General features: G+C 46.5%; 1 protein-coding gene across 1 annotated transcript in view; it reads left to right on the top strand.

Moving 5' to 3' along the window:
• Window positions 1–21,440, top strand: part of PHACTR3 (phosphatase and actin regulator 3) — a 206,961-nt gene that overhangs the window by 151,499 nt on the left and 34,022 nt on the right. Inside the window, exon 8 of the mRNA XM_069548203.1 lies at window positions 16,684–16,837. Within this exon, the coding sequence (XP_069404304.1) occupies window positions 16,684–16,837 (154 nt within the window). The remainder of the gene's footprint in view (window positions 1–16,683; window positions 16,838–21,440) is intronic.

The raw sequence follows: 21,440 nt of genomic DNA, 5'->3' as shown, positions 1-21,440 counted from the left end.
GTGTTTTCCAGTCCACCCCCCTGTAGATGCACAGGTGTGTGGAATTTTCCAGGGTCCTGACGTGGTGGGCAGGGGCAGCTTTCTTGAGCTGTGGTTGTAGATTGACAGGGACAGGCAAGGAGCTTCTCATCCACCATGCTGCTGACATCATTCCTTGTTGTTCAGTCGCTCAGTTGTGTCCGACTCTTTGAGACCCCATGGACTGCAGCACACTTGACTTTCCTGTCCTTCACCGTCTCCTGGAGCTTGCTCAAACCCATGTGCATTGAGTCGGTGATGCCATCCAACCATCTCATCCTGTATCGCCCCCTTCTCCTCCGTTCAATCTTTCCCAGCCTCTTTTCCAATGAGTCGGCTCTTCACTTCAGGTGGCCAGAGTAGTAGAGCTGAAGCTTCAATTTCGGCTTCATTCATCTTCCAGTGAATATTCAAGGTTGATCTCCTTTAGGATTGACTGATCTTGCAGTCCAAGGGACTCTCAAGAGTCTTCTCCAACACCACAGTTCAAAAGCATCAATTCTTTGGCACTCAGCCTTCTTTATAGTCCAACTCTCACATTCATACATGACTACTGGAAAAACCATAGCTTTGACTATAATAATTACTTTGGCAAAGTAATATCTCTGCTTTTTAAAATGCTGTCTAGGTTGGTCATAGCTTTTCTTCCAGGGAGCAAGCATCTTTTACTTTCATGGCTTGAATTTCATGATGCCATTCTTTACTAGTTTTTAAAGTCATAAATGGGTGGTATTGGATCTGTCAGATGCTTTTTCTGCATCAGTTAATTTGATCATGTGATTATTAGTTCTTAGCCTGTTGATGTGATTCATTATATAAACTGACTTTCAAAAGCTGTACCAGCCTTGCATATCTGGTAAAAGTTACATTTGGTAGCGGTGTGTAATTCTTTACACATTTTTTAATTCAACTTTGCTAATCTTTTAGGGATTTTTGCATCTGTGTTCATGAGAGATTCTGATCTTTGATTTACTTTTCCTGTGACATCTTTGGTTTTGGTGTTAGGGTAATGCTGGCCTCATTGAATGAGTTAGGAAGTAATCCCTCTGCTTCTAAACTGTGAAATCGATTGTAGAGAATTGATGTAATACTTTCTCACAAGTTTGGTAGAATTCACAAGTCGACCCCTCTGGGCCTGGTGCTTTCTGTTTCAGAAGATTATTGTTTATTGATTCATTTTATTTAGTAGAGGCTTGTTCAGATGATCAATTTTCTTGTGTGAGCTTTGGCAGATTGTCTTCTAGGAATTGGTCCATTTCATCTAGGTTATCCAAGTTATGGGCACAAAATTGTTCGGAGTATTCCTTTCATATCCTTTTAACATCTGTATTATCTATACTAATAATATACTATTATCTATACTATTATAGGTAGTATAGCATAGATAATACACTAAGTATAGATAATAGTATAGATACTATCCTAGTAGTCCCTCTTTTATTTCTGATTATTAGCAATTAGTTTCCTTTATCTTTTTCTCTTAGTCTGGCTAGATGCTTATTGATTTTATTGATCTTTTCAAAGAACCAGCTTTTGGGTTTATTGATTTTTCCATGTTGTTCTATTTTTAATTTCCCCAATTTCTGCTCTAATTCTTACCATGTTTTCTGCTTACTTTGGATTTAATGAACATGTCTTACTTGTCTCATTAGCAAACCAATAAGGATAGGTATTTTTTAGAAAAGCCCTCATTCCTGCTTTGGGGGAGTTCTCAGTCTTATAAACACACAGATAGGCAAGAGTAACACAACAAAGCCTGCAACAGAGGAGCTGATGCCTGGGCTAAGAACAGGTTAGGTGGTGGGCAGATGTCAGGAGGAGGACCAGAGGCCGTTTCATAGGGTTTTGAGGAATAAGTAAGAGTTTTCCAGGCAGGTGAAGTCTCAGAGATATGGCAGAGGTGGGCGTATTTAGGAAACTACAGCTGGCATGGACCACCTGGAGCCCAGAAGGGGTACAATCTGGAGAGTCTTTGTTGGTGTGGGCGTAGGGTTGATGTGAGAATCTCTTCCATCAACATTTTGCAGTTTCCTAGGTAATCTGAGAAGGCTGAGAATCCCCACCATGGTGTCACCAGTCAATATTGCCAATGGTGAAAAATACCACTACTGAGTGGTACATTGCATCTGTTTGGGGAAGAGGACTTCCTCTATGGCTCATTGGGTAAAGAGGCTACCTGCAGTGTAGGAGACACAGGAGACCTGGGTTCAATCCTTGAACCAGGAAGATCCCCTGGAGAAGGAAATGGCAACCTACTCCAGTATTCTTGCCTGAGAAATCCCATGGACAGAGGATCCTGGTGAGCTGTACAAACCATGGAGTCTCAAAGAGTCAGATACGACTGAGCAACTAAGCACACATCTGTTTGGGGAAGAATGTAAGTAAAACCTGAGATTCTGAGTGCAGTGATTTTTGAGGGGGCCCAGCAGCACAGCCCAGGCAACAGCCACAGGAGAGAAAGGCCCCTGTGCGGCTCAAGGGCAGCTCCCACACCCACCTGATCCGTCAGCTGAGCTGTGTCACCTGTTGGGGGAGGAGCTCCTGGGGAGCCGTGTGATCTGTTTTGAGGACTTGCCCAGTGGGAGCCCTGGGGCTGCCCTGTGTCCTGAGCAGACAGGTGTAGCATCTGGTCTGTGATAGTCCTAGGATTCCAAATGTTTGTCGTTGTTCAGTCGCTCAGTCATGTCTGACTCTCTGCAACCGTATGGACTGTAACCCTCCAGGTTCCTCTGTCCATGGGATTTCCCAGGAAAGAATACTGGAGTGGGTTGCCATTTCCTCCTGCAGGATATCTTCCCGGCCCAGGGATCAAACTCATATCTCCTTCATTGCAAGCAGTCTCCTGCATTGGCAGGTGGATTCTTTACCACTGAGCCACCAGGGAAGGCCATCCAAATGTTTACTTGAACCTCAACAGAACCCCCAAGATAGGCTCTACAGCTGAAGACACTCAGGGGCAGGACTTCACCCTGGAAACAAGGGACCTAGCAAATCATTCTCAGTGAGGCTGTGACCAGATGAGCATTTAGAACCAAGTGTCTAAAGAGAGGGTCACCAAGTTTTCTGCCGGTGCATCCCAGGAGCATATACATATATATGCACACACACACATATTGCATTTGTATGTTTATCTCATTATGTATTATATTTATTTTCATTTATTTATTTATAAATTATGTATACATGAGTTGCTGGTGGTTCAGAGGTTAAAGCGTCTGCCTGGAATGTGGGAGACCTGGGTTCAGTCCCTGGGTCGGGAAGATCCCCTGGAGAAGGAAATGGCAACCCACTCCAGTACTCTTGCCTAGAGAATCCCATGGAGGGAAGAGCCTGGTAGGCTATAGTCCATGGGGTTGCAAAGAGTCGGACACGACTGAGCGACTTCCCTTCACTTCAGTGTATTGCAAACATTATAAAATGTACACAAAAGCAGTAATGAAGAAAAGATGGCATGAAATAGCCATTGTGTAAATATTTTTATTTTGTACCACCACCTGACCTCCTGAATCTTTAAAGTGAGGCCCAGAGATTGGCATTTCATAAAGAACATAGATGGGGTGGGGGTGGGGCGGTTAGTGATGCTGGTGCACTTTGTCTAAAATCCGTCCTTGATTGCTGTTGTCGTTCAGCCTCTTGGTCATGTCCCCGTGGACTTCAGCACACCAGGCTTCCTGTCCTTCACGGTCTCATGGAGTTTGCCCAAGTTCGTGTCCATTGAATTGGTGATACTATCCAGCCATCTCATCCTTGATAGGTCCATGCTAGGATAAAAGCTAAAATTTGCTATAGTGTCTTATACAAAAATCTGCTTTGTTGTTTATTGGACAAGCATTGCATGTCCCAGCTCTGGGTCCCTGGGTATTCTCAGGGAAAACTAGAGCACCCCAGGGAGCTCATGGCTACACTGAAAGTTGCCATGAAGGCAAAGAGGAGGAAGAGGGCCATGTCTGGATGAGAAACCCTGACACATCGGGCTGGACGACGTGATGCCACAGGGACATCACCGTGTGGAGCGGCATGGCCAGGCACTTGTGATCTTGCCTGAACTGAAGGAAAGGGTGGCCCTCTTTGCAGACTCTGACACAAATGGTGAAAAGTGAGAGCTAAGGTGTGTTGTTATTTGAATCCTGTTGGTGGAGGGTATGTTGAACAGCCCCTGGCAGTGAATCCTCTGATGTGAAGAGTCACCTGCAGTCTGATGAGGTGAGAACTCGCCTGTCCTCAAGAGGATGAGTGCACAGAACACCACTAGTCACGGCTCCTGCTTGGCCTGGGGCTCTGGGTTTGGCGTTACCTGGAAACTGGCCATTCCCCACATGCACACCAGGTGGCGCTGCAGAAAGTCACTGGGATGCAGGATGTTCCCAAGACCAGCATCCTGGGATGCTTGGCCACCAGCTTTGGGACAAGCGGGTGGGCTCTTTGTGGTGGGGCCTGTGAGGCTCTGGTGGTTCTTGCCAAAAGCACCAAGCAGCAGAGTTGTGTGTGGGACTCATAGGCCCAGTGATAACATGATACAACAGAGCTCCTATTGTATCAACAACCAACCCAAACTAGGCTCTAGACTCCAGAGAACTCTGGGGATGTGGAATTACAGTGATGCATGGAATTATCCACTGAAATTGCAGTACTAGCTCACATTTGAAATTCACTCTTATCGTTGGATGACAGGGGAAACAGAGTGAGCCTCACAACCGACTGTTCACTTTCTGCCTGGAGCATCTTGCTAGGGTGGAGGGTGCAGGGAAGTGACCTCCAAGCAGAGTGGTGGTCACATTGATATGGGAAACAAATCACAGTTCTGTGGTGCTGAAGCAGCTGGAGTTTGTAGGACAGGGTCCTGAAAAAGGGGGTTATGTGAAGGGGCCCCTGAAGTTCATGTGGAAATTCAGGCAGCCAAGGGCAGACAGAATTCCTCAGGACTTAGCAGAGATCACCTGTAGGAGCAAAAAGGTATGTGATTCTGGAGACTGGGGATGCTGGGATCAGTCTAGACCACAGAGAGATTTCAGTGAGCACCATGGACCATCTTTTAAAACCCTAGAAAGGCCAAACCTCAGAGTAAGGAGTGTGCTGTGGAGTAGACAACCATGTTCAAAACTGAAATAGACCTGCCATTGTTGCAAACTTGTTCAGAGCCTTAAAGAACAGGATGAATGAACAGATGGAGAATCTTCACAGAGACAGACACTATAAAAGAGAACCAACCTTGCATTCCTATACACGAATAATGAGAAAGTAGAAAAAGAAATTAAGGAAACAATTCCATTCACCATTGCAACGAAAAGAATAAAATACTTAGGAATATATCTACCTAAAGAAACTAAAGACCTATATATAGAAAACTATAAAACACTGATGAAAGAAATCAAAGAGGACACTAATAGATGGAGAAATATACCATGTTCATGGATCGGAAGAATCAATATAGTGAAAATGAGTATACTACCCAAAGCAATTTACAAATTCAATGCAATCCCTATCAAGCTACCAGCCACATTTTTCACAGAACTAGAACAAATAATTTCAAGATTTGTATGGAAATACAAAAAACCTCGAATAGCCAAAGCAATCTTGAGAAAGAAGAATGGAACTGGAGGAATCAACTTGCCTGACTTCAGGCTCTACTACAAAGCCACAGTCATCAAGACAGTATGGTACTGGCACAAAGACAGACATATAGATCAATGGAACAAAATAGAAAGCCCAGAGATAAATCCACATACATATGGACACCTTATCTTTGACAAAGGAGGCAAGAATATACAATGGAGTAAAGACAATCTCTTTAACAAGTGGTGCTGGGAAAACTGGTCAACCACTTGTAAAAGAATGAAACTAGATCACTTCCTAACACCGCACACAAAAATAAACTCAAAATGGATTAAAGATCTAAATGTAAGATCAGAAACTATAAAACTCCTAGAGGAGAACATAGGCAAAACACTCTCCGACATAAATCACAGCAGGATCCTCTATGATCCACCTCCCAGAATTCTGGAAATAAAAGCAAAAATAAACAAATGGGATCTAATTAAAATTAAAAGCTTCTGCACAACAAAGGAAAATATAAGCAAGGTGAAAAGACAGCCTTCTGAATGGGAGAAAATAATAGCAAATGAAGCAACTGACAAACAACTAATCTCAAAAATATACAAGCAACTTCTGCAGCTCAATTCCAGAAAAATAAACGACCCAATCAAAAAATGGGCCAAAGAACTAAATAGACATTTCTCCAAAGAAGACATACAGATGGCTAACAAACACATGAAAAGATGCTCAACATCACTCATTATTAGAGAAATGCAAATCAAAACCACAATGAGGTACCACTTCACACCAGTCAGGATGGCTGCGATCCAAAAATCTGCAAGCAATAAATGCTGGAGAGGGTGTGGAGAAAAGGGAACCCTCCTACACTGTTGGTGGGAATGCAAACTAGTACAGCCACTATGGAGAACAGTGTGGAGATTCCTTAAAAAATTGCAAATAGAACTACCTTATGACCCAGCAATCCCACTGCTGGGCATACACACCGAGGAAACCAGAATTGAAAGAGACACATGTACCCCAATGTTCATCGCAGCACTGTTTATAATAGCCAGGACATGGAAACAACCTAGATGTCCATCAGCAGATGAATGGATAAGAAAGCGGTGGTACATATACACAATGGAGTATTACTCAGCTGTAAAAAAGAATTCATTTGAATCAGTTCTGATGAGATGGATGAAACTGGAGCCGATTATACAGAGTGAAGTAAGCCAGAAAGAAAAACACCAATACAGTATACTAACACATATATATGGAATTTAGGAAGATGGCAATGACGATCCTGTATGCAAGACAGGGAAAGAGACACAGATGTGTACAACGGACTTTTGGACTCAGAGGGAGAGGGAGAGGGTGGGATGATTTGGGAGAATGACATTCTAACATGTATACTATCATGTGAATTGAATCGCCAGTATATGTCTGACGCAGGATGCAGCATGCTTGGGGCTGGTGCATGGGGATGACCCAGAAAGATGTTATGGGGAGGGAGGTGGGAGGGGGGTTCATGTTTGGGAATGCATGTAACAATTAAATATTTAAAAATTTAAAAAATAAAAAACTAAAAAAAAAAAAAAAGAACCAAATGCAAATTCTAGAATTAAAAAGTATAATATCTGAACCAAAAAATCCACAGCAGCTTTAAGACAGCCCCACAGCATCCATGCTTGTGCCAAGGCAGGTGTGAGGGCTTCTCACTGGGGCCCCTGTAGCTCGTGGCAGGTAGGGGAACATTCATGTCTTCCTCGCCCCACTCACATGGCCTGAGGCTTCCCCCCACCCCCCGCCCCCCAGGATCACCAATCTGGACATGCCATTTATTGGGGAAAGGGCTGCTTTAGTGGTGTGGGGATATGCATCTTTGTAGCTAAGACTGTGTACATCTCCACGAGTATGTCCTTAGGATAAATTCTGAAATGTGACTAATTAAGAAAAAGATCTCGCGTTGACTTTATTTTTAACTCCTCAGCCTTCTGTTCATATTTATACATGACCCCATTTATGTTCCTCCCTCTTCTCAAGATGGTACTCAAGACTGGGATTCTGGGAGGAATAGCGACGAGATGATCCAGGGTGGAGCAGGGAGGGGAGTGTCTGTCTAAACCTAAAATACACAGCAGCTTTGGCTCAGGAATGCTTGCCTTTCCAGAAATGGAGCTGATGGGAATATTCATTCATGCGCAGGGAAGCACAGAAATGAGGGCGGTCCCTAAAGCTTTGCTTAAAAGAGCCAGAATAAGCACTAACCTAGATGTCCATGCACAGGGGAGCTGGATCAACAAGTAATGGGATCAGGGGACATCCACACTCAGGGAGTATCTGGAGCCAGTGAAGGGAGAGAGTTGGGTCAGGTCGTCCTGCTTTAGAATCAGATGTGTGAGCGAGCCAGCCTTTGCTGTGCTGTGTGTGGTGCGATCCCACTTCTGTGAAACAGTTAAATGGGGGTGTCAGTTGTTAACGGCAGACGAATTAGGTCTGGAAGCAAGTCCCACAAAACATCCGTAGTGGTTTCTGCGGGAGATGAGATGTGGGTGCGGGGAGGGGATCCTGTCCTCTAACTGACGCAGTTGGGCTTTGGTTGTTTGCACTGTTCTCATAGTTGAGTGAGAGATCAGGCTTCTTTGAGCTAGAAGGCAGCCTGCCTGAGCCCTGCCTGGGACAGTTCCCACCTCCATGAACTTAACCTTCCCTCTTGTTAACTCACTGGTAAGACACCAGGAAGAGCCCAGGGGGGCCAGTCTGCTCTGATAGAGTCGGCACCCCATAAATCAAAGGGTGATCTAATAGTATATTTTTTCTTTTCTAAAGTTTGCTAATTTGGCAAATGACATGAGTTGCTTTTCAAATGTTAAACCACCTTGCCTCCCAGTTGATCATTTTTATCAATTGTTGGATGTGATTTGCTACTGTTTTGTGGAGAATTTTACATCATTGTTCATGAGGGCTGTTAGTCTTTAATAGCCTTTATTAGGGTATCTTTCTTAGTTTTGACGCCTCTAGCCTCATAGCATGAGTTTTACCATCTATCCTTCTTTTTAGTGTTCTGAAATATTTTGTATAGAATTAGAATTTGCTTCTTACATGTTTCACAGTGTTTGTCAATGTATGCATCTGGGCTGCAGGTGTTTGTTTTTTTTTAATGGGAGAAGGTTTTAAAGTAGAAATTGTATTTATTTAATAGATAACAGATCTATTCCGGTTATATGTATCTTCCTAAGTGAGTCTTAATGGTTTGTGTTTAGATGGATATTGCCCATCTAATTTCTGACACTGATAATCTGTGTGTGTGTGTCTCTCTCTCTGTGTCTCTTCCCTTCTCACTGTTATCTCCCCACTTCCCCTGAGAAGTCTGCCTAGAGTTTAATTGGTTTTATTGCTTTTCTCAAAGCATTAGCTTTATTGTTTTTCTATTTTCTGTTTCATCAGTTTCTGTTCCAATCTTTATTATTTCTTCTCTACATCCTTGGTTTTAATTTGCTCTTTTTCTAGTTTCTTAAGATAGAATCAGGGGTCATTGATTTGGGCCTTTTATTCTCTTCAAATATAGGCATTTAATGCTGTAAATTGCCCCCAATATCACTTGGACATGCTGTATCTATTTTTACTTCAAAATACTTCCTACTTTTCCTTGTGATACCTTCTTGGGACTGTGGGTTGTTCAGAATTTTAAAATTTAGTTTCCAAATATTTGGGTATATTTCTAGAGATCTTTTGGTTATTAATTTCCAGTTTAATTCCACTCTGGCCAAAGAATATACTTTGTATGACTTGAGGACTTTTTAATTTACTGAGATCTGCTTTATGGCCCAGAGTATGTCTGTCTTGGTAAATATTGCCTGTGCTCTTGGTAAGAATGTGTATTCTTCTGTAGTGTGTTAGAGTGTTTCTATAAATGTTAATTGGATCAGATTTCTCGATACAGTGTTGATCACATCTTCCATATTCTTACACATTTTCTATCTACTTGTTCTGTCAATTACTCAGAGGTCTGAAATCACCAACTATAGATTTATGTATTTCTTCTCTCAGTTCTATTGGTTTTTGCTTCATATATTTGAACCTCTTATAATAGAGTGATAAATATTTAGGATTGTTTTGTCTTTCTGACAAGCTGTCCCTCTGTCATTTGGGATGATCCCATTTATCCCTGAGAAGCCTCTTTGCTTTGGAATCTCCCTTGGCTGATATTAATGGACCACTTCAACTTTCTCTTGATTAATCTTAGAATAGGTACTTTTTCCCTTTGTAATTTTCATCTCTTTGCATCTTTTTATTTATTAAAGTTTTTATTGGAGTATAGTTGCTTTGCATGAATTTGAGCAAACTCCAGGGGATAGTGGCGGACAGAGGAGCACAGCCTGGCATGCTGCAGTCCATGGGGGTGCAAAGAGTCAGACACAACCTAGTGACTGAACAACCACAACAATAGTTGCTTTAAAATGTTGCGTTGGTTTCTACTGTACAGCAAAGTGCATCAGCAAAGTGCATCTACATATATCCCCTCTGTTTTTTGAATTTCCTTCCCATTAAGGTCACCACAGACACGGAGTAGAGTTTCCTGTGCTGCACAGTAGGTTCTTATTAGTTATGTATTTTCTACATAGTGTATATATGTCAAAGTCAATTCGTCCCACAGCCCCTTTCCCCCTCGGTATCCATGTTTGTTCTCTGCATGTGTATCTCTATTTCTGCTTTGTAGAGAAGATCATCTATATCAGTTTTTGCAGATTCCACATGTATGCGTTAATATACGATATTTATTTCTTGTGTTTTTGTTTAAATGCATGTTTTGTAGGCAGCATATAGTTTGTGCTTGCTTTTTTGTCCTTCCTGAGAATTTTTGCCTTTAGTTAAGCTATTCAGAGGCTCAGACAGTAAAGAATCTGCCTGAAAACAATTCAGGAGACTTGAGAGCAATCCCTGGGTTGGGAAGATCCTGTGAGGAGGGAATGGCAACCCATTCTAGTATTCTTGCCTAGAGAATCCCACGGACAGAGGAGCCTGGAGGGCTGCAGTCCATGGGGCTGCAAAGGGTCAGACATGACTGAAGCGACTTAGCACCCACTCCAGTATTCTTGCCTGGAGAATCGCATGGACAGAGGAGCCTGGCGGGCTACAGTCCGTGGGGTTGCACAGAGTCGGACACAGTCACTTTCGCTTTCAAGCTCTTCAGACTGTTTACACTTCACAGGTCCCTTGATTTCATTGGGTTTAAATCTGCTCTTTAGTTTCTCAGATCTCCAGCCTCTCTGTGCTGCTCCCCCTTCCCACCCCTACCCTGCAGACTCTCGCTCTCTCCGTCTCCTTGGTCTTCAGGCTTCATCTTCTTCACTCACGGGCTTTCCAGGCTCTTCCTGGTGCCTCTTCCTGGTCCATGACCTCAAGACCTAGTCAGCTGGGTGATCATAGAGCTCACTGTTTGGTTCCCATCTCAAGGGTCACTATCCTTCCCAGTGTCATCAGAACCACTATTTCATATATTTTTATTTTTGTTTATTTGTGGGTGGGAAATTCAGCATGTATTACTCCAGAAGTAGAAGTCAAAATCATCACTTTTCCTTAGGAGCCCTGGATAAATTTTCATGGCACACCCTTCCATGGAACAAACTGTGTTCTGATATGACAAATACCCCAAAGGGAGTCCTCCCTGCAGGATCCAGCCCCCTGCTGCTTCCTCTAGAAATCCTTCCTTGATCTTGACTAAGTCCCCTCCCTGTGTGGCCCATTTTCTCTTGCCCGCACTATAGAACTCAGCAGACATTTCCTGAGTCTGTGCAGGAAACGAAATGAAAATGGCAGAATCCTCTCTGTGGATGAGCTCACCAGATTTGTTTTCCTCCATTGAGTGAAAATGTTTCAAGCTTGGATGATGACCATGGTTAGAGGAAGCCACACAAACAGATAATTGGGATATGTTGTGAGAGTGTGCAAATAGGCACACACATCATGTGTTTGAGATCATCACAGGTGCTTGTTTTCACATCTCCTTCATCCAGGTGAGCTCGGCAGGGTATGCCCCACCTGGCCATTTCTCCTCTTGGGCTGGGTGTGCAGCAGGAACAACAGGTCCACTAGAAATGGTGCCTTCAGTCAATTCAGTTCAGTTGCTCAGTCGTGTCCGACTCTTTGCGACCCCATGAATCTCAGCACGCCAGACCTAATAGATCCATGAAGGTCGCAGCTAAGAGTGTGGATGCTGGGGTCAAGCCCAGGTATAAATCTTGGCTCTGTTGCTTAACCTTCAGCAAGAAAACAGGAGCTTGGTTATGGCCATGCTAAGTTTGAGATGCTTGATTGGGACCTGAGTGGAGACAGCCTGAAGATGCAGCATGGATTCAGGAGAGAAGATGTGACTGGAGAGGGAGAATCTGAGTGTTAGTAGTTGGTCTCTAGTGTCATGGGGCAGGTGAGGTCATGTAGGAAGCAAACATGAAGGAGGGTTTGAGGGCTGAGTCCTGGGCACACCCTTATCTGGAGAGGGGATGATGAAGAACCAGCCAGTGACACTGATGAGAGGATGCCGACCAGTGCAGTGCGTAGGGAGAGAAGGGGTAGGCTTGACAAGGAAGAGAGTGGTCCAAGGCCTGACATCCCCCACGAGCATCCTTTCCCTACTGGGTGGATGATGGCGCTGATGATACAGGGCTGGGGGATGTTCTGCATTCCGCACTCGCTGGTGGTGAGCCTGCATGGAGTCAGGAGGTTGCCCCCTGCCTGGTGAGGTGGAGTCCGGACCTCTGGGGTCTGCCGCTCTCTGGCCATGCTGGGTCCTGGGAGAAGAGCCAGCTTTGCCTACCGTGCCTGCTGAGCCCTGCCTGCCAGCCAACCGTGCCTGGGAAAGGCTCTCCAGCATTGGCTGGAGCGGAACTGGATCTGTGCCGTCCTTTTTTATATATAATTTTACTTATTTATGTATTTTTAGCTGTTCTGGGTCTTCGCTGCAGCGTGGGTTTTCTCCGGTTGTGGTGTGTGGGCTTCTCGCTGTAGTGGCTTCTCTTGTTGTGGAGCATGGGCTCTAGAGCACATGGGCCCCTGTGGCTGTGGCTCCCGGGCTCTGGAGCACAGGCCCAGTCATTGTGCTGCATGGGCTTAGTTACCCCGTGGCATCTGGGACCCTCCCGTACCGGGGATCAAACCCGTGTCTCCTGCACTGGCAGGCAGATTCTTTACCACTGAGCCGCCAGGGAAGTCCAAGGTTTTACTTTTAACTGACTTAGTACTTTTGGCCCATGCATTGGTTTTTATTACTTTGGCCAATTAAGAACTCTATAGAGTATTGAGCAAGAGTGGTCTGAAGATAAATGAAAGCCTTGTGCTTGGAAAGACTATTGTTTCAACCAACGCCCCCAGGGAGAAGACGTTTTGCATTGGGCCGGCTCTGAGTCAGATCCAAGGCAGGCAGCCTTGGATGGGGTGGGGACTTCAGGGTACCTCTGGCAGGTCAAATGATGCAGCTCTTTTAGGGATGAGGGCCGTTCCTCTCCCCACAGTGGCTCCCAGGCACCCGGTCCTCAGGAGACAGCAAACTGCTGCGAGGGTGCTCCAATCCGAGAGAGGGGCAGGGGACTGGATGGAGCAAAACATTCTCACTGAGATTCCACCAGTTCCTCTTGAATAAAGACCCCCTGTGCTGCTTTAAATTAATTTATGGAATTCTGAAGAAGTTGACCCTGTTGATATTTGCAATTTTCTTGCTGTTCTTATGGAGAGGAGAATTTTCTACTGTCTTCACTACTTTCACTCCACAAAGGTCTGTCTTTTTAAACAATTATTTAGAGATAAGGAAACCATGTTGATGATTGAAAATAAAATACAGATAAATTAATAGGTAAAGTCCATTTCTAGTGTCTCTATGCTGATTTATAAGAAGATTGTATATATTTACAAAATTAAATGCAAATATAGATACAGATTTAATCTATCTATAAGGTGCATATTTTCCTACAAGTTATTTTTCTTAGCAATGTATCGTGACTGTCTTTTTGTCTCTCAATAGTGAACATACCACTGTTTTTAATCGGTGCTTCCCAGATGGTTCAGTGGTAAAGAATATGCCTGCCAGTGCAGGAGATATAGGTTCTATCCTTGGGTCAGAAATATCCCCTGGAAAAGGAAATGGCAACCCACTCCAGTATTCTTGCCTGGAGAATCCCATGGACAGAGGAGCCTGGTGGGCTACAGTCCATGGGGTTACAAAGAATCATACACGATTGAGTGAGTAAGCAACAACAACCACCGTTTTTAATAGGTTGATAATACTCAGATGACGCACCGTAATTTGGCACATGCTGTCTTGTTGGGATATTTTGGCTGTGTTTGTTGTTGCTCAGTCACAAAGTTGTGTCCAACTCTTTGCAGTCGCATGGACTGCCACACGCTAGGCTTCCCTGTCATTCACTATCTCCCAGAGTTTGCTCCAACTCATGTCCATTGAGTTGGTGATGCCATCCAACCATCTCATCCTCTGTCACCCCCTTCTCCTCCTGCCCTCAGTCTTCTCCAGCATCAGGGACTTTTCCTATGAGTTGACTATGTTTAATTTCTTTATTTTGTAAATAAGGCTGGGTGGACACCCTCGTATGTGTGTTTCATGTGCTTGTCCCATTTGTTTTGGGAGCAGACTCTTGGAAGGGGTGTTTCTGGCTCCAAAGATAGGAGCACAAGTGTGTTTGGGGTCACTTGTGGAGACGATGGTCCCCACAGTCAAGAAGGGAAGTTTCCTGGCCTCCGTTTCTTTGCATCACACCTTACTCTGGATCACCTGCTCATTTAGACTAATGCTGTCAGTTTGGTAGAAGTACCACTCAAATTCATGTAAAACCTTTAAGCCATTTGTCTGGAAATTTCTCTTTGACTTTTCAGTAACCAAACCTGGTAACCCCCGATAGCCTGGGAAAGACTGTCAGCCCAGACATTTTCATAATGGCCCTATAGGTGCCCAAGCTGTGCTCATAGAGGCTGGAAGATTAAGCAGAGAATTACTCACTCTTAGAACTAAGACTTTCTGTGCAGTGAATTCTCATCACATGTAGAAATCTCTGATGAAAGGGTCTTTCAGTTAAGAACAAATATGCTTAAAGTTCGTAACGACAAGCCTGAGACATTTGCAGTAGGCTTAAAGACGTTCTTTATCAAAAGCTGAAAAGATTAAACTGCCTTCAGTGTCATTTCATGGTTAAGCATGTTACACTCATCTGAAATGGCAATCCCCCTCGCCTCCCCACCATGTATGAGACCCTTGACATTCACGAAGGACGTGTCCTGAGACCTTTGAGGCTCCCTCAATTCATAAATGCCAGTTTGGCTTTCAATTTTCCCCAGACCATGTAGCAGAGATCAACAGAAAAATGTGTGTGACTGCTTTAGGCTTTTATGATTCTATAAATACAGAGCTCCAATCATGTATAAAGCTATTAAAGCAAAATCAGGTTGGAGTCCTGGCTGAAATGGTTTCTGGGGTCATTATTTTTCTCTTTGTCTATGAAACACATAGTAAACAAGCTTACATTAGAAAGTCAAGTTTCAATCAAGTATGATTGTTTGTATCTTACTTTATCCCAAATTTCTGTTAAACTACCACTTTGCTGGAGGTATTTCTTACTTTTCATATCCGTACCCCATGCTGGGAATTGACTTTCTTTAGGGAGCCATGATTCTTACTACATAGTTTGCCTCCAGCTGTGGGATGACCATTGGATGACGGTTTGAACTCCAGGAATCAAACCTATCCCCTAATGAAAGTGCAAAACCACACACCCTCAGAATCACAGTCTACGTTGTATTAATACTTGGGGTTTTTTGCCGGTTGTCAGCATGTGCACTGGCTGGGGCAGGTAGGGACTCTGGTGTTCAGAAGGCTCAGTGCCGTGTCCTGGCACCTAAGGCGTGACCCTTCTCTGACTTTGAATGCAGCCAATCCCCATTTCTGCTATTAGCATCTTACTGATGAGAGAGATGTTACTACTACTTCTGTTACCCAACTTCCCTGGTGGTTCAGATGGGAAAGAATCCACCTGCAATGCGGGAGACTCGGGTTCAATCCCTGGGTTGGGAAGGATCCGCTGGAGAAAGAAAGTAACCCACTCCAGTATTCTTGCCTGGAGAACTCTGTGGACGGAGAAGCCTGGCAGGCTGTGCAGTTCATGGGGTCGCTAAGAGTCAGACTCGACTGAGCAACTAACACTTTCACTTTCTTTTGTTACCCAAAAGTTAGTGACTGGAGTGTTTCAATGTTTACTTACGTAAATTGCCAGCTACAGGTGCTAGTTTCTGCAAAAAATCTCCCAGTCGATAGTGTGTTAGGTAAATCTGAGCGTTATTCCTTAAGATCTTACATCTCACGTGCACTCAGATGTCACTCTGCTGCTTCCGGACACGGGGGGCGGGAGGTAAAGATCAGTGTCAGCCTTCTAGACCCTGAGTCAGGCTCACTCGACTGGATAACCTGTTGCATCAACACTGTTCCAGGACCCAGGAGAACAGACTATCAGGGAACTTTCAGTCTAGTGGAGGAGACGATGATAAACTAAGGAACCAGAAAGAGATCAGATAAGGGAGGAATTGATCCTGAGGGTGATGGAGATTAGACGACCTATTGGGTCTCTGAGGGCTGGGTTCCGGGGCCAACGACATGGTTCAGGCAGTAGCCAGCCCAGGATGGTCCAGGCAGAGTGGGGTGGTCAGCACTGGATGGACATGTTGCTGAGACCCTGAGCTGGGATATTCCAGGAATGAAAGGTGGCCACGGGGTAGCAGGCAGTGGGGAGGAAGGGAAGGGCCACCGTGGATAAAAGTAACTAATTTATGACCCGAACTCGGACACTTTCAAAAGAGAAGGTGGTGCTATTGATAATTGCTCTGGGACAGCAAGCGTCTCTCATGATGGTCAGTGGAGACCTGCATGCAGAATCGGTGTCCGACCCACGGAAGGTGTGGGATGAGGGGGCTTCATGAAAGGAAGTGCTGTGCCCGCCGTTCTCTGCGGGGCACCATAGCTGCCGGACTCACCCCCCTGGCTCTGGTGCAGGGTCTCCCCTGCAGTGGGGGTGGGGAGCGTCTCCCCCGGCAGCCGGCACCTCCTGACACCCGTCATCTCATCACCCCTTCTCCCAGGGACCCTGCCGAGGAAATGCAAGAAGGAGCTCCTAGCGGTGAAGCTGAGGAACCGGCCCAGCAGGCAGGAGCTGGAGGACCGAAACATCTTCCCGCAGAGGACAGACGAGGAGCGGCAGGAGATCCGGCAGCAGATCGAAATGAAGCTCTCCAAGTAAGCGTGGGTGCGTGGGCCCCAAAGGGGCTGGTCCCACCCGCCCACAGCCCAGCCCTGCGTCGCACCCACCGCCGTCAATGTTTGGGTTCTTGCTGTGGGGGGCCGTCGGGGCATCAGATGCTTGGCGGCCTCCCTGGCCTGGACACGTGACATCCCCTGTGACAACTGACGTGTCCCTGGACACTGCTGAGTCCCTCCCGCCCGGGGCCAGTCTTCCTGGCGGAGAAGGACTGGCTGTAGAAGCAGGGCCTGTGGTTTGGACAAGCTCTGGGGGGCAGGCTGGAGTTTGCCGGTGCTGCTGGTCTGTGGCACCCTCAGAGAAGCAGGGCTCGAAAGCAGGGGCTCCCGAGCTCAGGGGTCCCAATGTTTTGGTTGGGTGACTCTGGTGTCCTATGCACCGTGGGACGTTTAGCAGCATCCCTGGCCTCTGCCCTGGAGATGCTCACAGCCCGCCCCCCCTGACCCCACCACTGTGACAACCACACATCCCCTGGGGACGGAGCCGCTGCCACCCCTGGCCTAGGACCACTCCCCCGCAGGTCGTCCTCTGCCTGAGGCTTACGCCGCCTCACTGCAGGCAGATGGGCCCTTGTTCCCCATCCTGCTGGGGGCTTGGGCCCAGTTTGTCACCCTCTGAATGCCTTTACTTCAGGTTTTTCGGGGCCGAGGGCAGTGAGTGTAAGTGGGTAAAGCACATCACCCAGATGTTGCATTTCTCTGGGTCTCAGTTTTCTTGCCTGTGAAATGGGGATGACACCAGCTGTGGGCTCACAGAGAAGGAGCAGTGGGCTCACGTATCTTCAGGCTGTGGGGTCCCCGGCTGGGGTCCTGAGGGCCTGGAATCACATAGTCCCAGTTTGAATCACCACTCTGTGCTAATGTTGGGCCAATGGACTCACCTCTCCAGGTCTTGCTTTTCTCATTCACGAAGTGGGGTGCTGATGCTGTCAAGGTCGTTGTGAGTTGCGGGGAGGTCCCATAAGGAAGGTGCATTGCAGGCCTGGGGCATGTGGCGGTGCTTAGGAAGTCAGTGCTCAGGCTTCCCTGGTGGCTCAGATGATAAAGAGTCTGCCTGAATGCGGGAGACCTGAGTTCAACCTCTGGAAGATCCCCTGGAAAAGGGAATGGCTACCCACTCCAGTATCCTTGCCTCGAGATGTCCACAGACAGAGGAGCCTGGTGGGCTAGCATCCATGGGGTCGCAGAGAGTTGGACATGACTGAGCGACTAACGTTTTTCAAATCAGTGCTCACCGTGGCTGGAGGGGCCTGGGAGCCCCTCCTTTTGTGTTGGCTCTGAGCTGCGTGGTAAGGGTGCCCACTGTGGATGGCTGTTGAGGTGCCCATGGTGATCGGTGACCCCCAACCCAGAACAGGGCTCCAGGTGGAGAAGCTTTTTAAAATACTGATTGATGAACCTCACCCCCACCCAGGATCAGTCTCTGGGGTGAGGGGGGACTTTATTGAATTCCCTGATTTTAATGAGTTGAAGGAGTCTCTCCAAGTTGGATGTTCCTAGCCTGATTGCAGTGAGACTGTCAGACCCCCAAGCACTTGTCTCTCTGTGTCTGGTCAGTCAGCAAAGGCTTATCTCACTTGAATGAGGGGCAGGCCGGTGCTGTGGGTAATGAGGGAGAGAGGTCGCCTGAGCCACACACCGCTGAGAGCATCCTCAGACCTCTTCCTGTCTTGGGCTTGATACCAACCAGGTGCTCAATGAGTGCATGTAGGTGGGAAGGAGGGAGGGCTGGGAACACGGCTGCATGGATCTCATGGCCGAAGGGATGTGCCAGCCGATCAGGCTCTGTGTCCCAGCTGCCTGTCTCATGATGCCATGTACTACCACAGGAGGCATGGTTTTCCGTCTCTCTCATTTCTAGCAAGGTTAGACTTTTTTTTTTTTTTTAGTGCTCATTAGCTTTTTCAGTTCCTTTCCTGTCCATTACCCGAAGTTTTCTCTATCTTACTGACTTGAGTCTGCTCTGGAAATCGCAGCTCCCAGCCCTCTCCTGAGTCTGTGAATGGCACCTCTTCTCCCTCTTTGGGGCTGGTCTCATCATTTTGTTGATGTTTCCCTTTGATCTGTGAAAGCCCTTCATTTCTAAAGTCACCAGATGATCAATCGTGTACTTCTGGGAAGAGCTAGATACGAGCATCGCTCAGGGACCTACCGTGTCTGCTGTGGCCACACAACTCTGTCGTCACGCTCACTCAATCATGGCCAGTGTGTGGTGAGAGAGTGCAGCTGGGGTCCAATGGAGGTTTACACACAAACATGAACAGCCCACCGGGCTCCTGATGTACTTTATGGTTCATAATATTTGCACCCAGTCTTAAAGCATCCTCCCCTGCCAAGATGTCAAAAAAAAAAAAAAGATTTTTACACACGTTGCTTTTGCAGTTGTCTTCTGTGCCAGTTGATAATGGTTTTCTATTTGCTAAACAAAACCAGGGGCTTCCCAGATGGGGCAAGTGATAAAGAACCTGCCTGCCAATGCAGGAGATATTAAGAGATGCGGGTTTGATCCCAGGGTCCAAAAGATCCCCTGGAGGAGGAAATGGCAACTCACTCCAGAATTCTTGCCTAGAAAATCCCATGGACTGAGGAGCCTGGCGGGCTATGGTCCATAGCGTCACAGAGAGTCAGACACGACTGAAATGACTTAGCACGCACACGCTCAAACAAAACCAAGTTTTCCTTCAAAATGAGATATTAAGCAAATTAAAGAAAAAATAATAAGCATTGTAAGTACATGTGATTCAAGGAAAACAAAATGATCACGATGATGCTTGACTTAAGAGAACTCTGGGGACTCCACTCCTGTCTCCCAGGGCAGACAGGAAGTGGGAAAAGGTAGGGTGCTGGGACCTCGAAGTCCCTCTGATTAAGTGGTACCCCAAAGCCAGGCTCTGGACTAGACTTCCTCCGTTAATCACTGAGTCTGTAGCTTGTTTTAAATCTTGGAGTCACCATGTTTAAAAATGGAAAAGCAAGCCCGGAATTAGACCTAGAGGGGCCATGGCTGAGGAATCACAACCCGGGGGGGGTGGCATACACAGCCCTCCCGGCTGCCTGGTTTGTTTCCCTACAGAAGTGGTTTAATTGGATCCTTTGTCTTTGTTTTGCCTCCTTTCAGAGATTCTTCTGACTTCACTTGCTGAATAATTCAGCCTCTGGTTGCCGTGGCAACCTGCCATTCACCATATCCTGAAGTGCAGTTGGTGTTTTCGTCTTGTGTATTTTTTAAAAATTTCCAGACCCTGACTCTTTCATCTTTTGGGCACTCCTAGAGCATTTTTGGATGAAGTGGTCTTGGTCTCCCCCACTCTGCGTGCTGCTGCTTGTTGGGGGGGCATATGAAGTCAGAGTCAGCTTGCGGGGAGTGAAGCCTCGTGGTAGTTCTCACCCCCTTACTGTCCAGCAGCCCAGCCCACCCTTACTGTGTGTGTAAATGAATCTGTAATGTGTCACAGACCCAGAGCTCCAGGGACTCACACAGTGGGTGAGTTCTGGAAGTTATAGTTTTGCTTCAGTACAGTTGTGTGCTCACCATTTAAGAGGAGCTGGTCACAAGGGTGCCTGACAGCTTTCTTTTTTACTACTGTTGCTGTTATTATAAGCTTGAGGTGTCCAGCACTAGAATTCAGCATTTGTTTACAAAGTTATCAAATGACAACTTTGCCTTCTAAGTGCAGAGCCCGTGCAGTGAGTTTTGCTTGCTTTCCCTCATTTCATTCAATCTTTGTAGGAACCAATTGTCATCATCTCCATTTTACAGATGAGAAAACTGAGACTTGATGAGAGAGGTTTAGAAACTTGCCCGGAGTCACACAGCTCTGAGGAGGCGGGCTAGGTTCCTCAGAACTCCCAGCCTGGGTGGCAGGGGAAGCAGGTTCTCAGAGGCGGTCTCTGGCTTATCTGAGTCTCTGGGTTTTCTCATGTTGTATGGCTTCCGTCAGGACATTCAGGCCTCCAGCCAGGCCCTGGGCCTCTGTGCAAAACGCTTCATGCCTGTGTTAAGGTGGGGATCGCGGAGGGGATGCAGATGTGCCCCCTATACCTGAAACAGCACGGTTAGTGAAAATATCCAGAGAGAGAGACTGGGCCAACCATGGGCTTCTGGGAAAGGCAGCCAGGTGGGTTCAAATCCCAGGCTTAGTGCTGTGGGCTTGGGTCAGCACCGCCTTCTCCGAATCTACCCCTGGTTTGTAAATTCAACACCGTGGCAGCACCTACCTCCTGGGACCTTCGGAAGATTCTAGGGTAGTCCCTCTACAGACAGGTGAAAATGTGTCCCTGGTGGGGAGGGGAGGGGCGTGCTGGTGGTCCTGGCTGGATGTACTTGACTAGCGGTCACCTGGGAGGCCAGGCCAGGGTGCTGAGCTGCTGTAGAAGCAGCACCTGGACTGGAGGACTCAGGTTGTGTTAGTGTAGTTGTTAACAACCTTGTTTCTGTTCCCCGCTAAAGTGTTAGTCGCTCAGTTGTGTCTGACTCTTTGCAACCCCATGGGCTGTAGCCCATCAGGTTCCTCTGTCTGTGGGATTTCCCAGGCAAGAATATTAGAGTGGGTTGTCGCTCCCTCCTCCAGGGGATCTTCCT

Source organism: Ovis canadensis, chromosome 13 (genome assembly GCF_042477335.2).
Source record: "Ovis canadensis isolate MfBH-ARS-UI-01 breed Bighorn chromosome 13, ARS-UI_OviCan_v2, whole genome shotgun sequence".
Lineage (NCBI taxonomy): Eukaryota > Metazoa > Chordata > Mammalia > Artiodactyla > Bovidae > Ovis > Ovis canadensis.
This window is presented reverse-complemented; position numbering and strand designations above follow the sequence as displayed.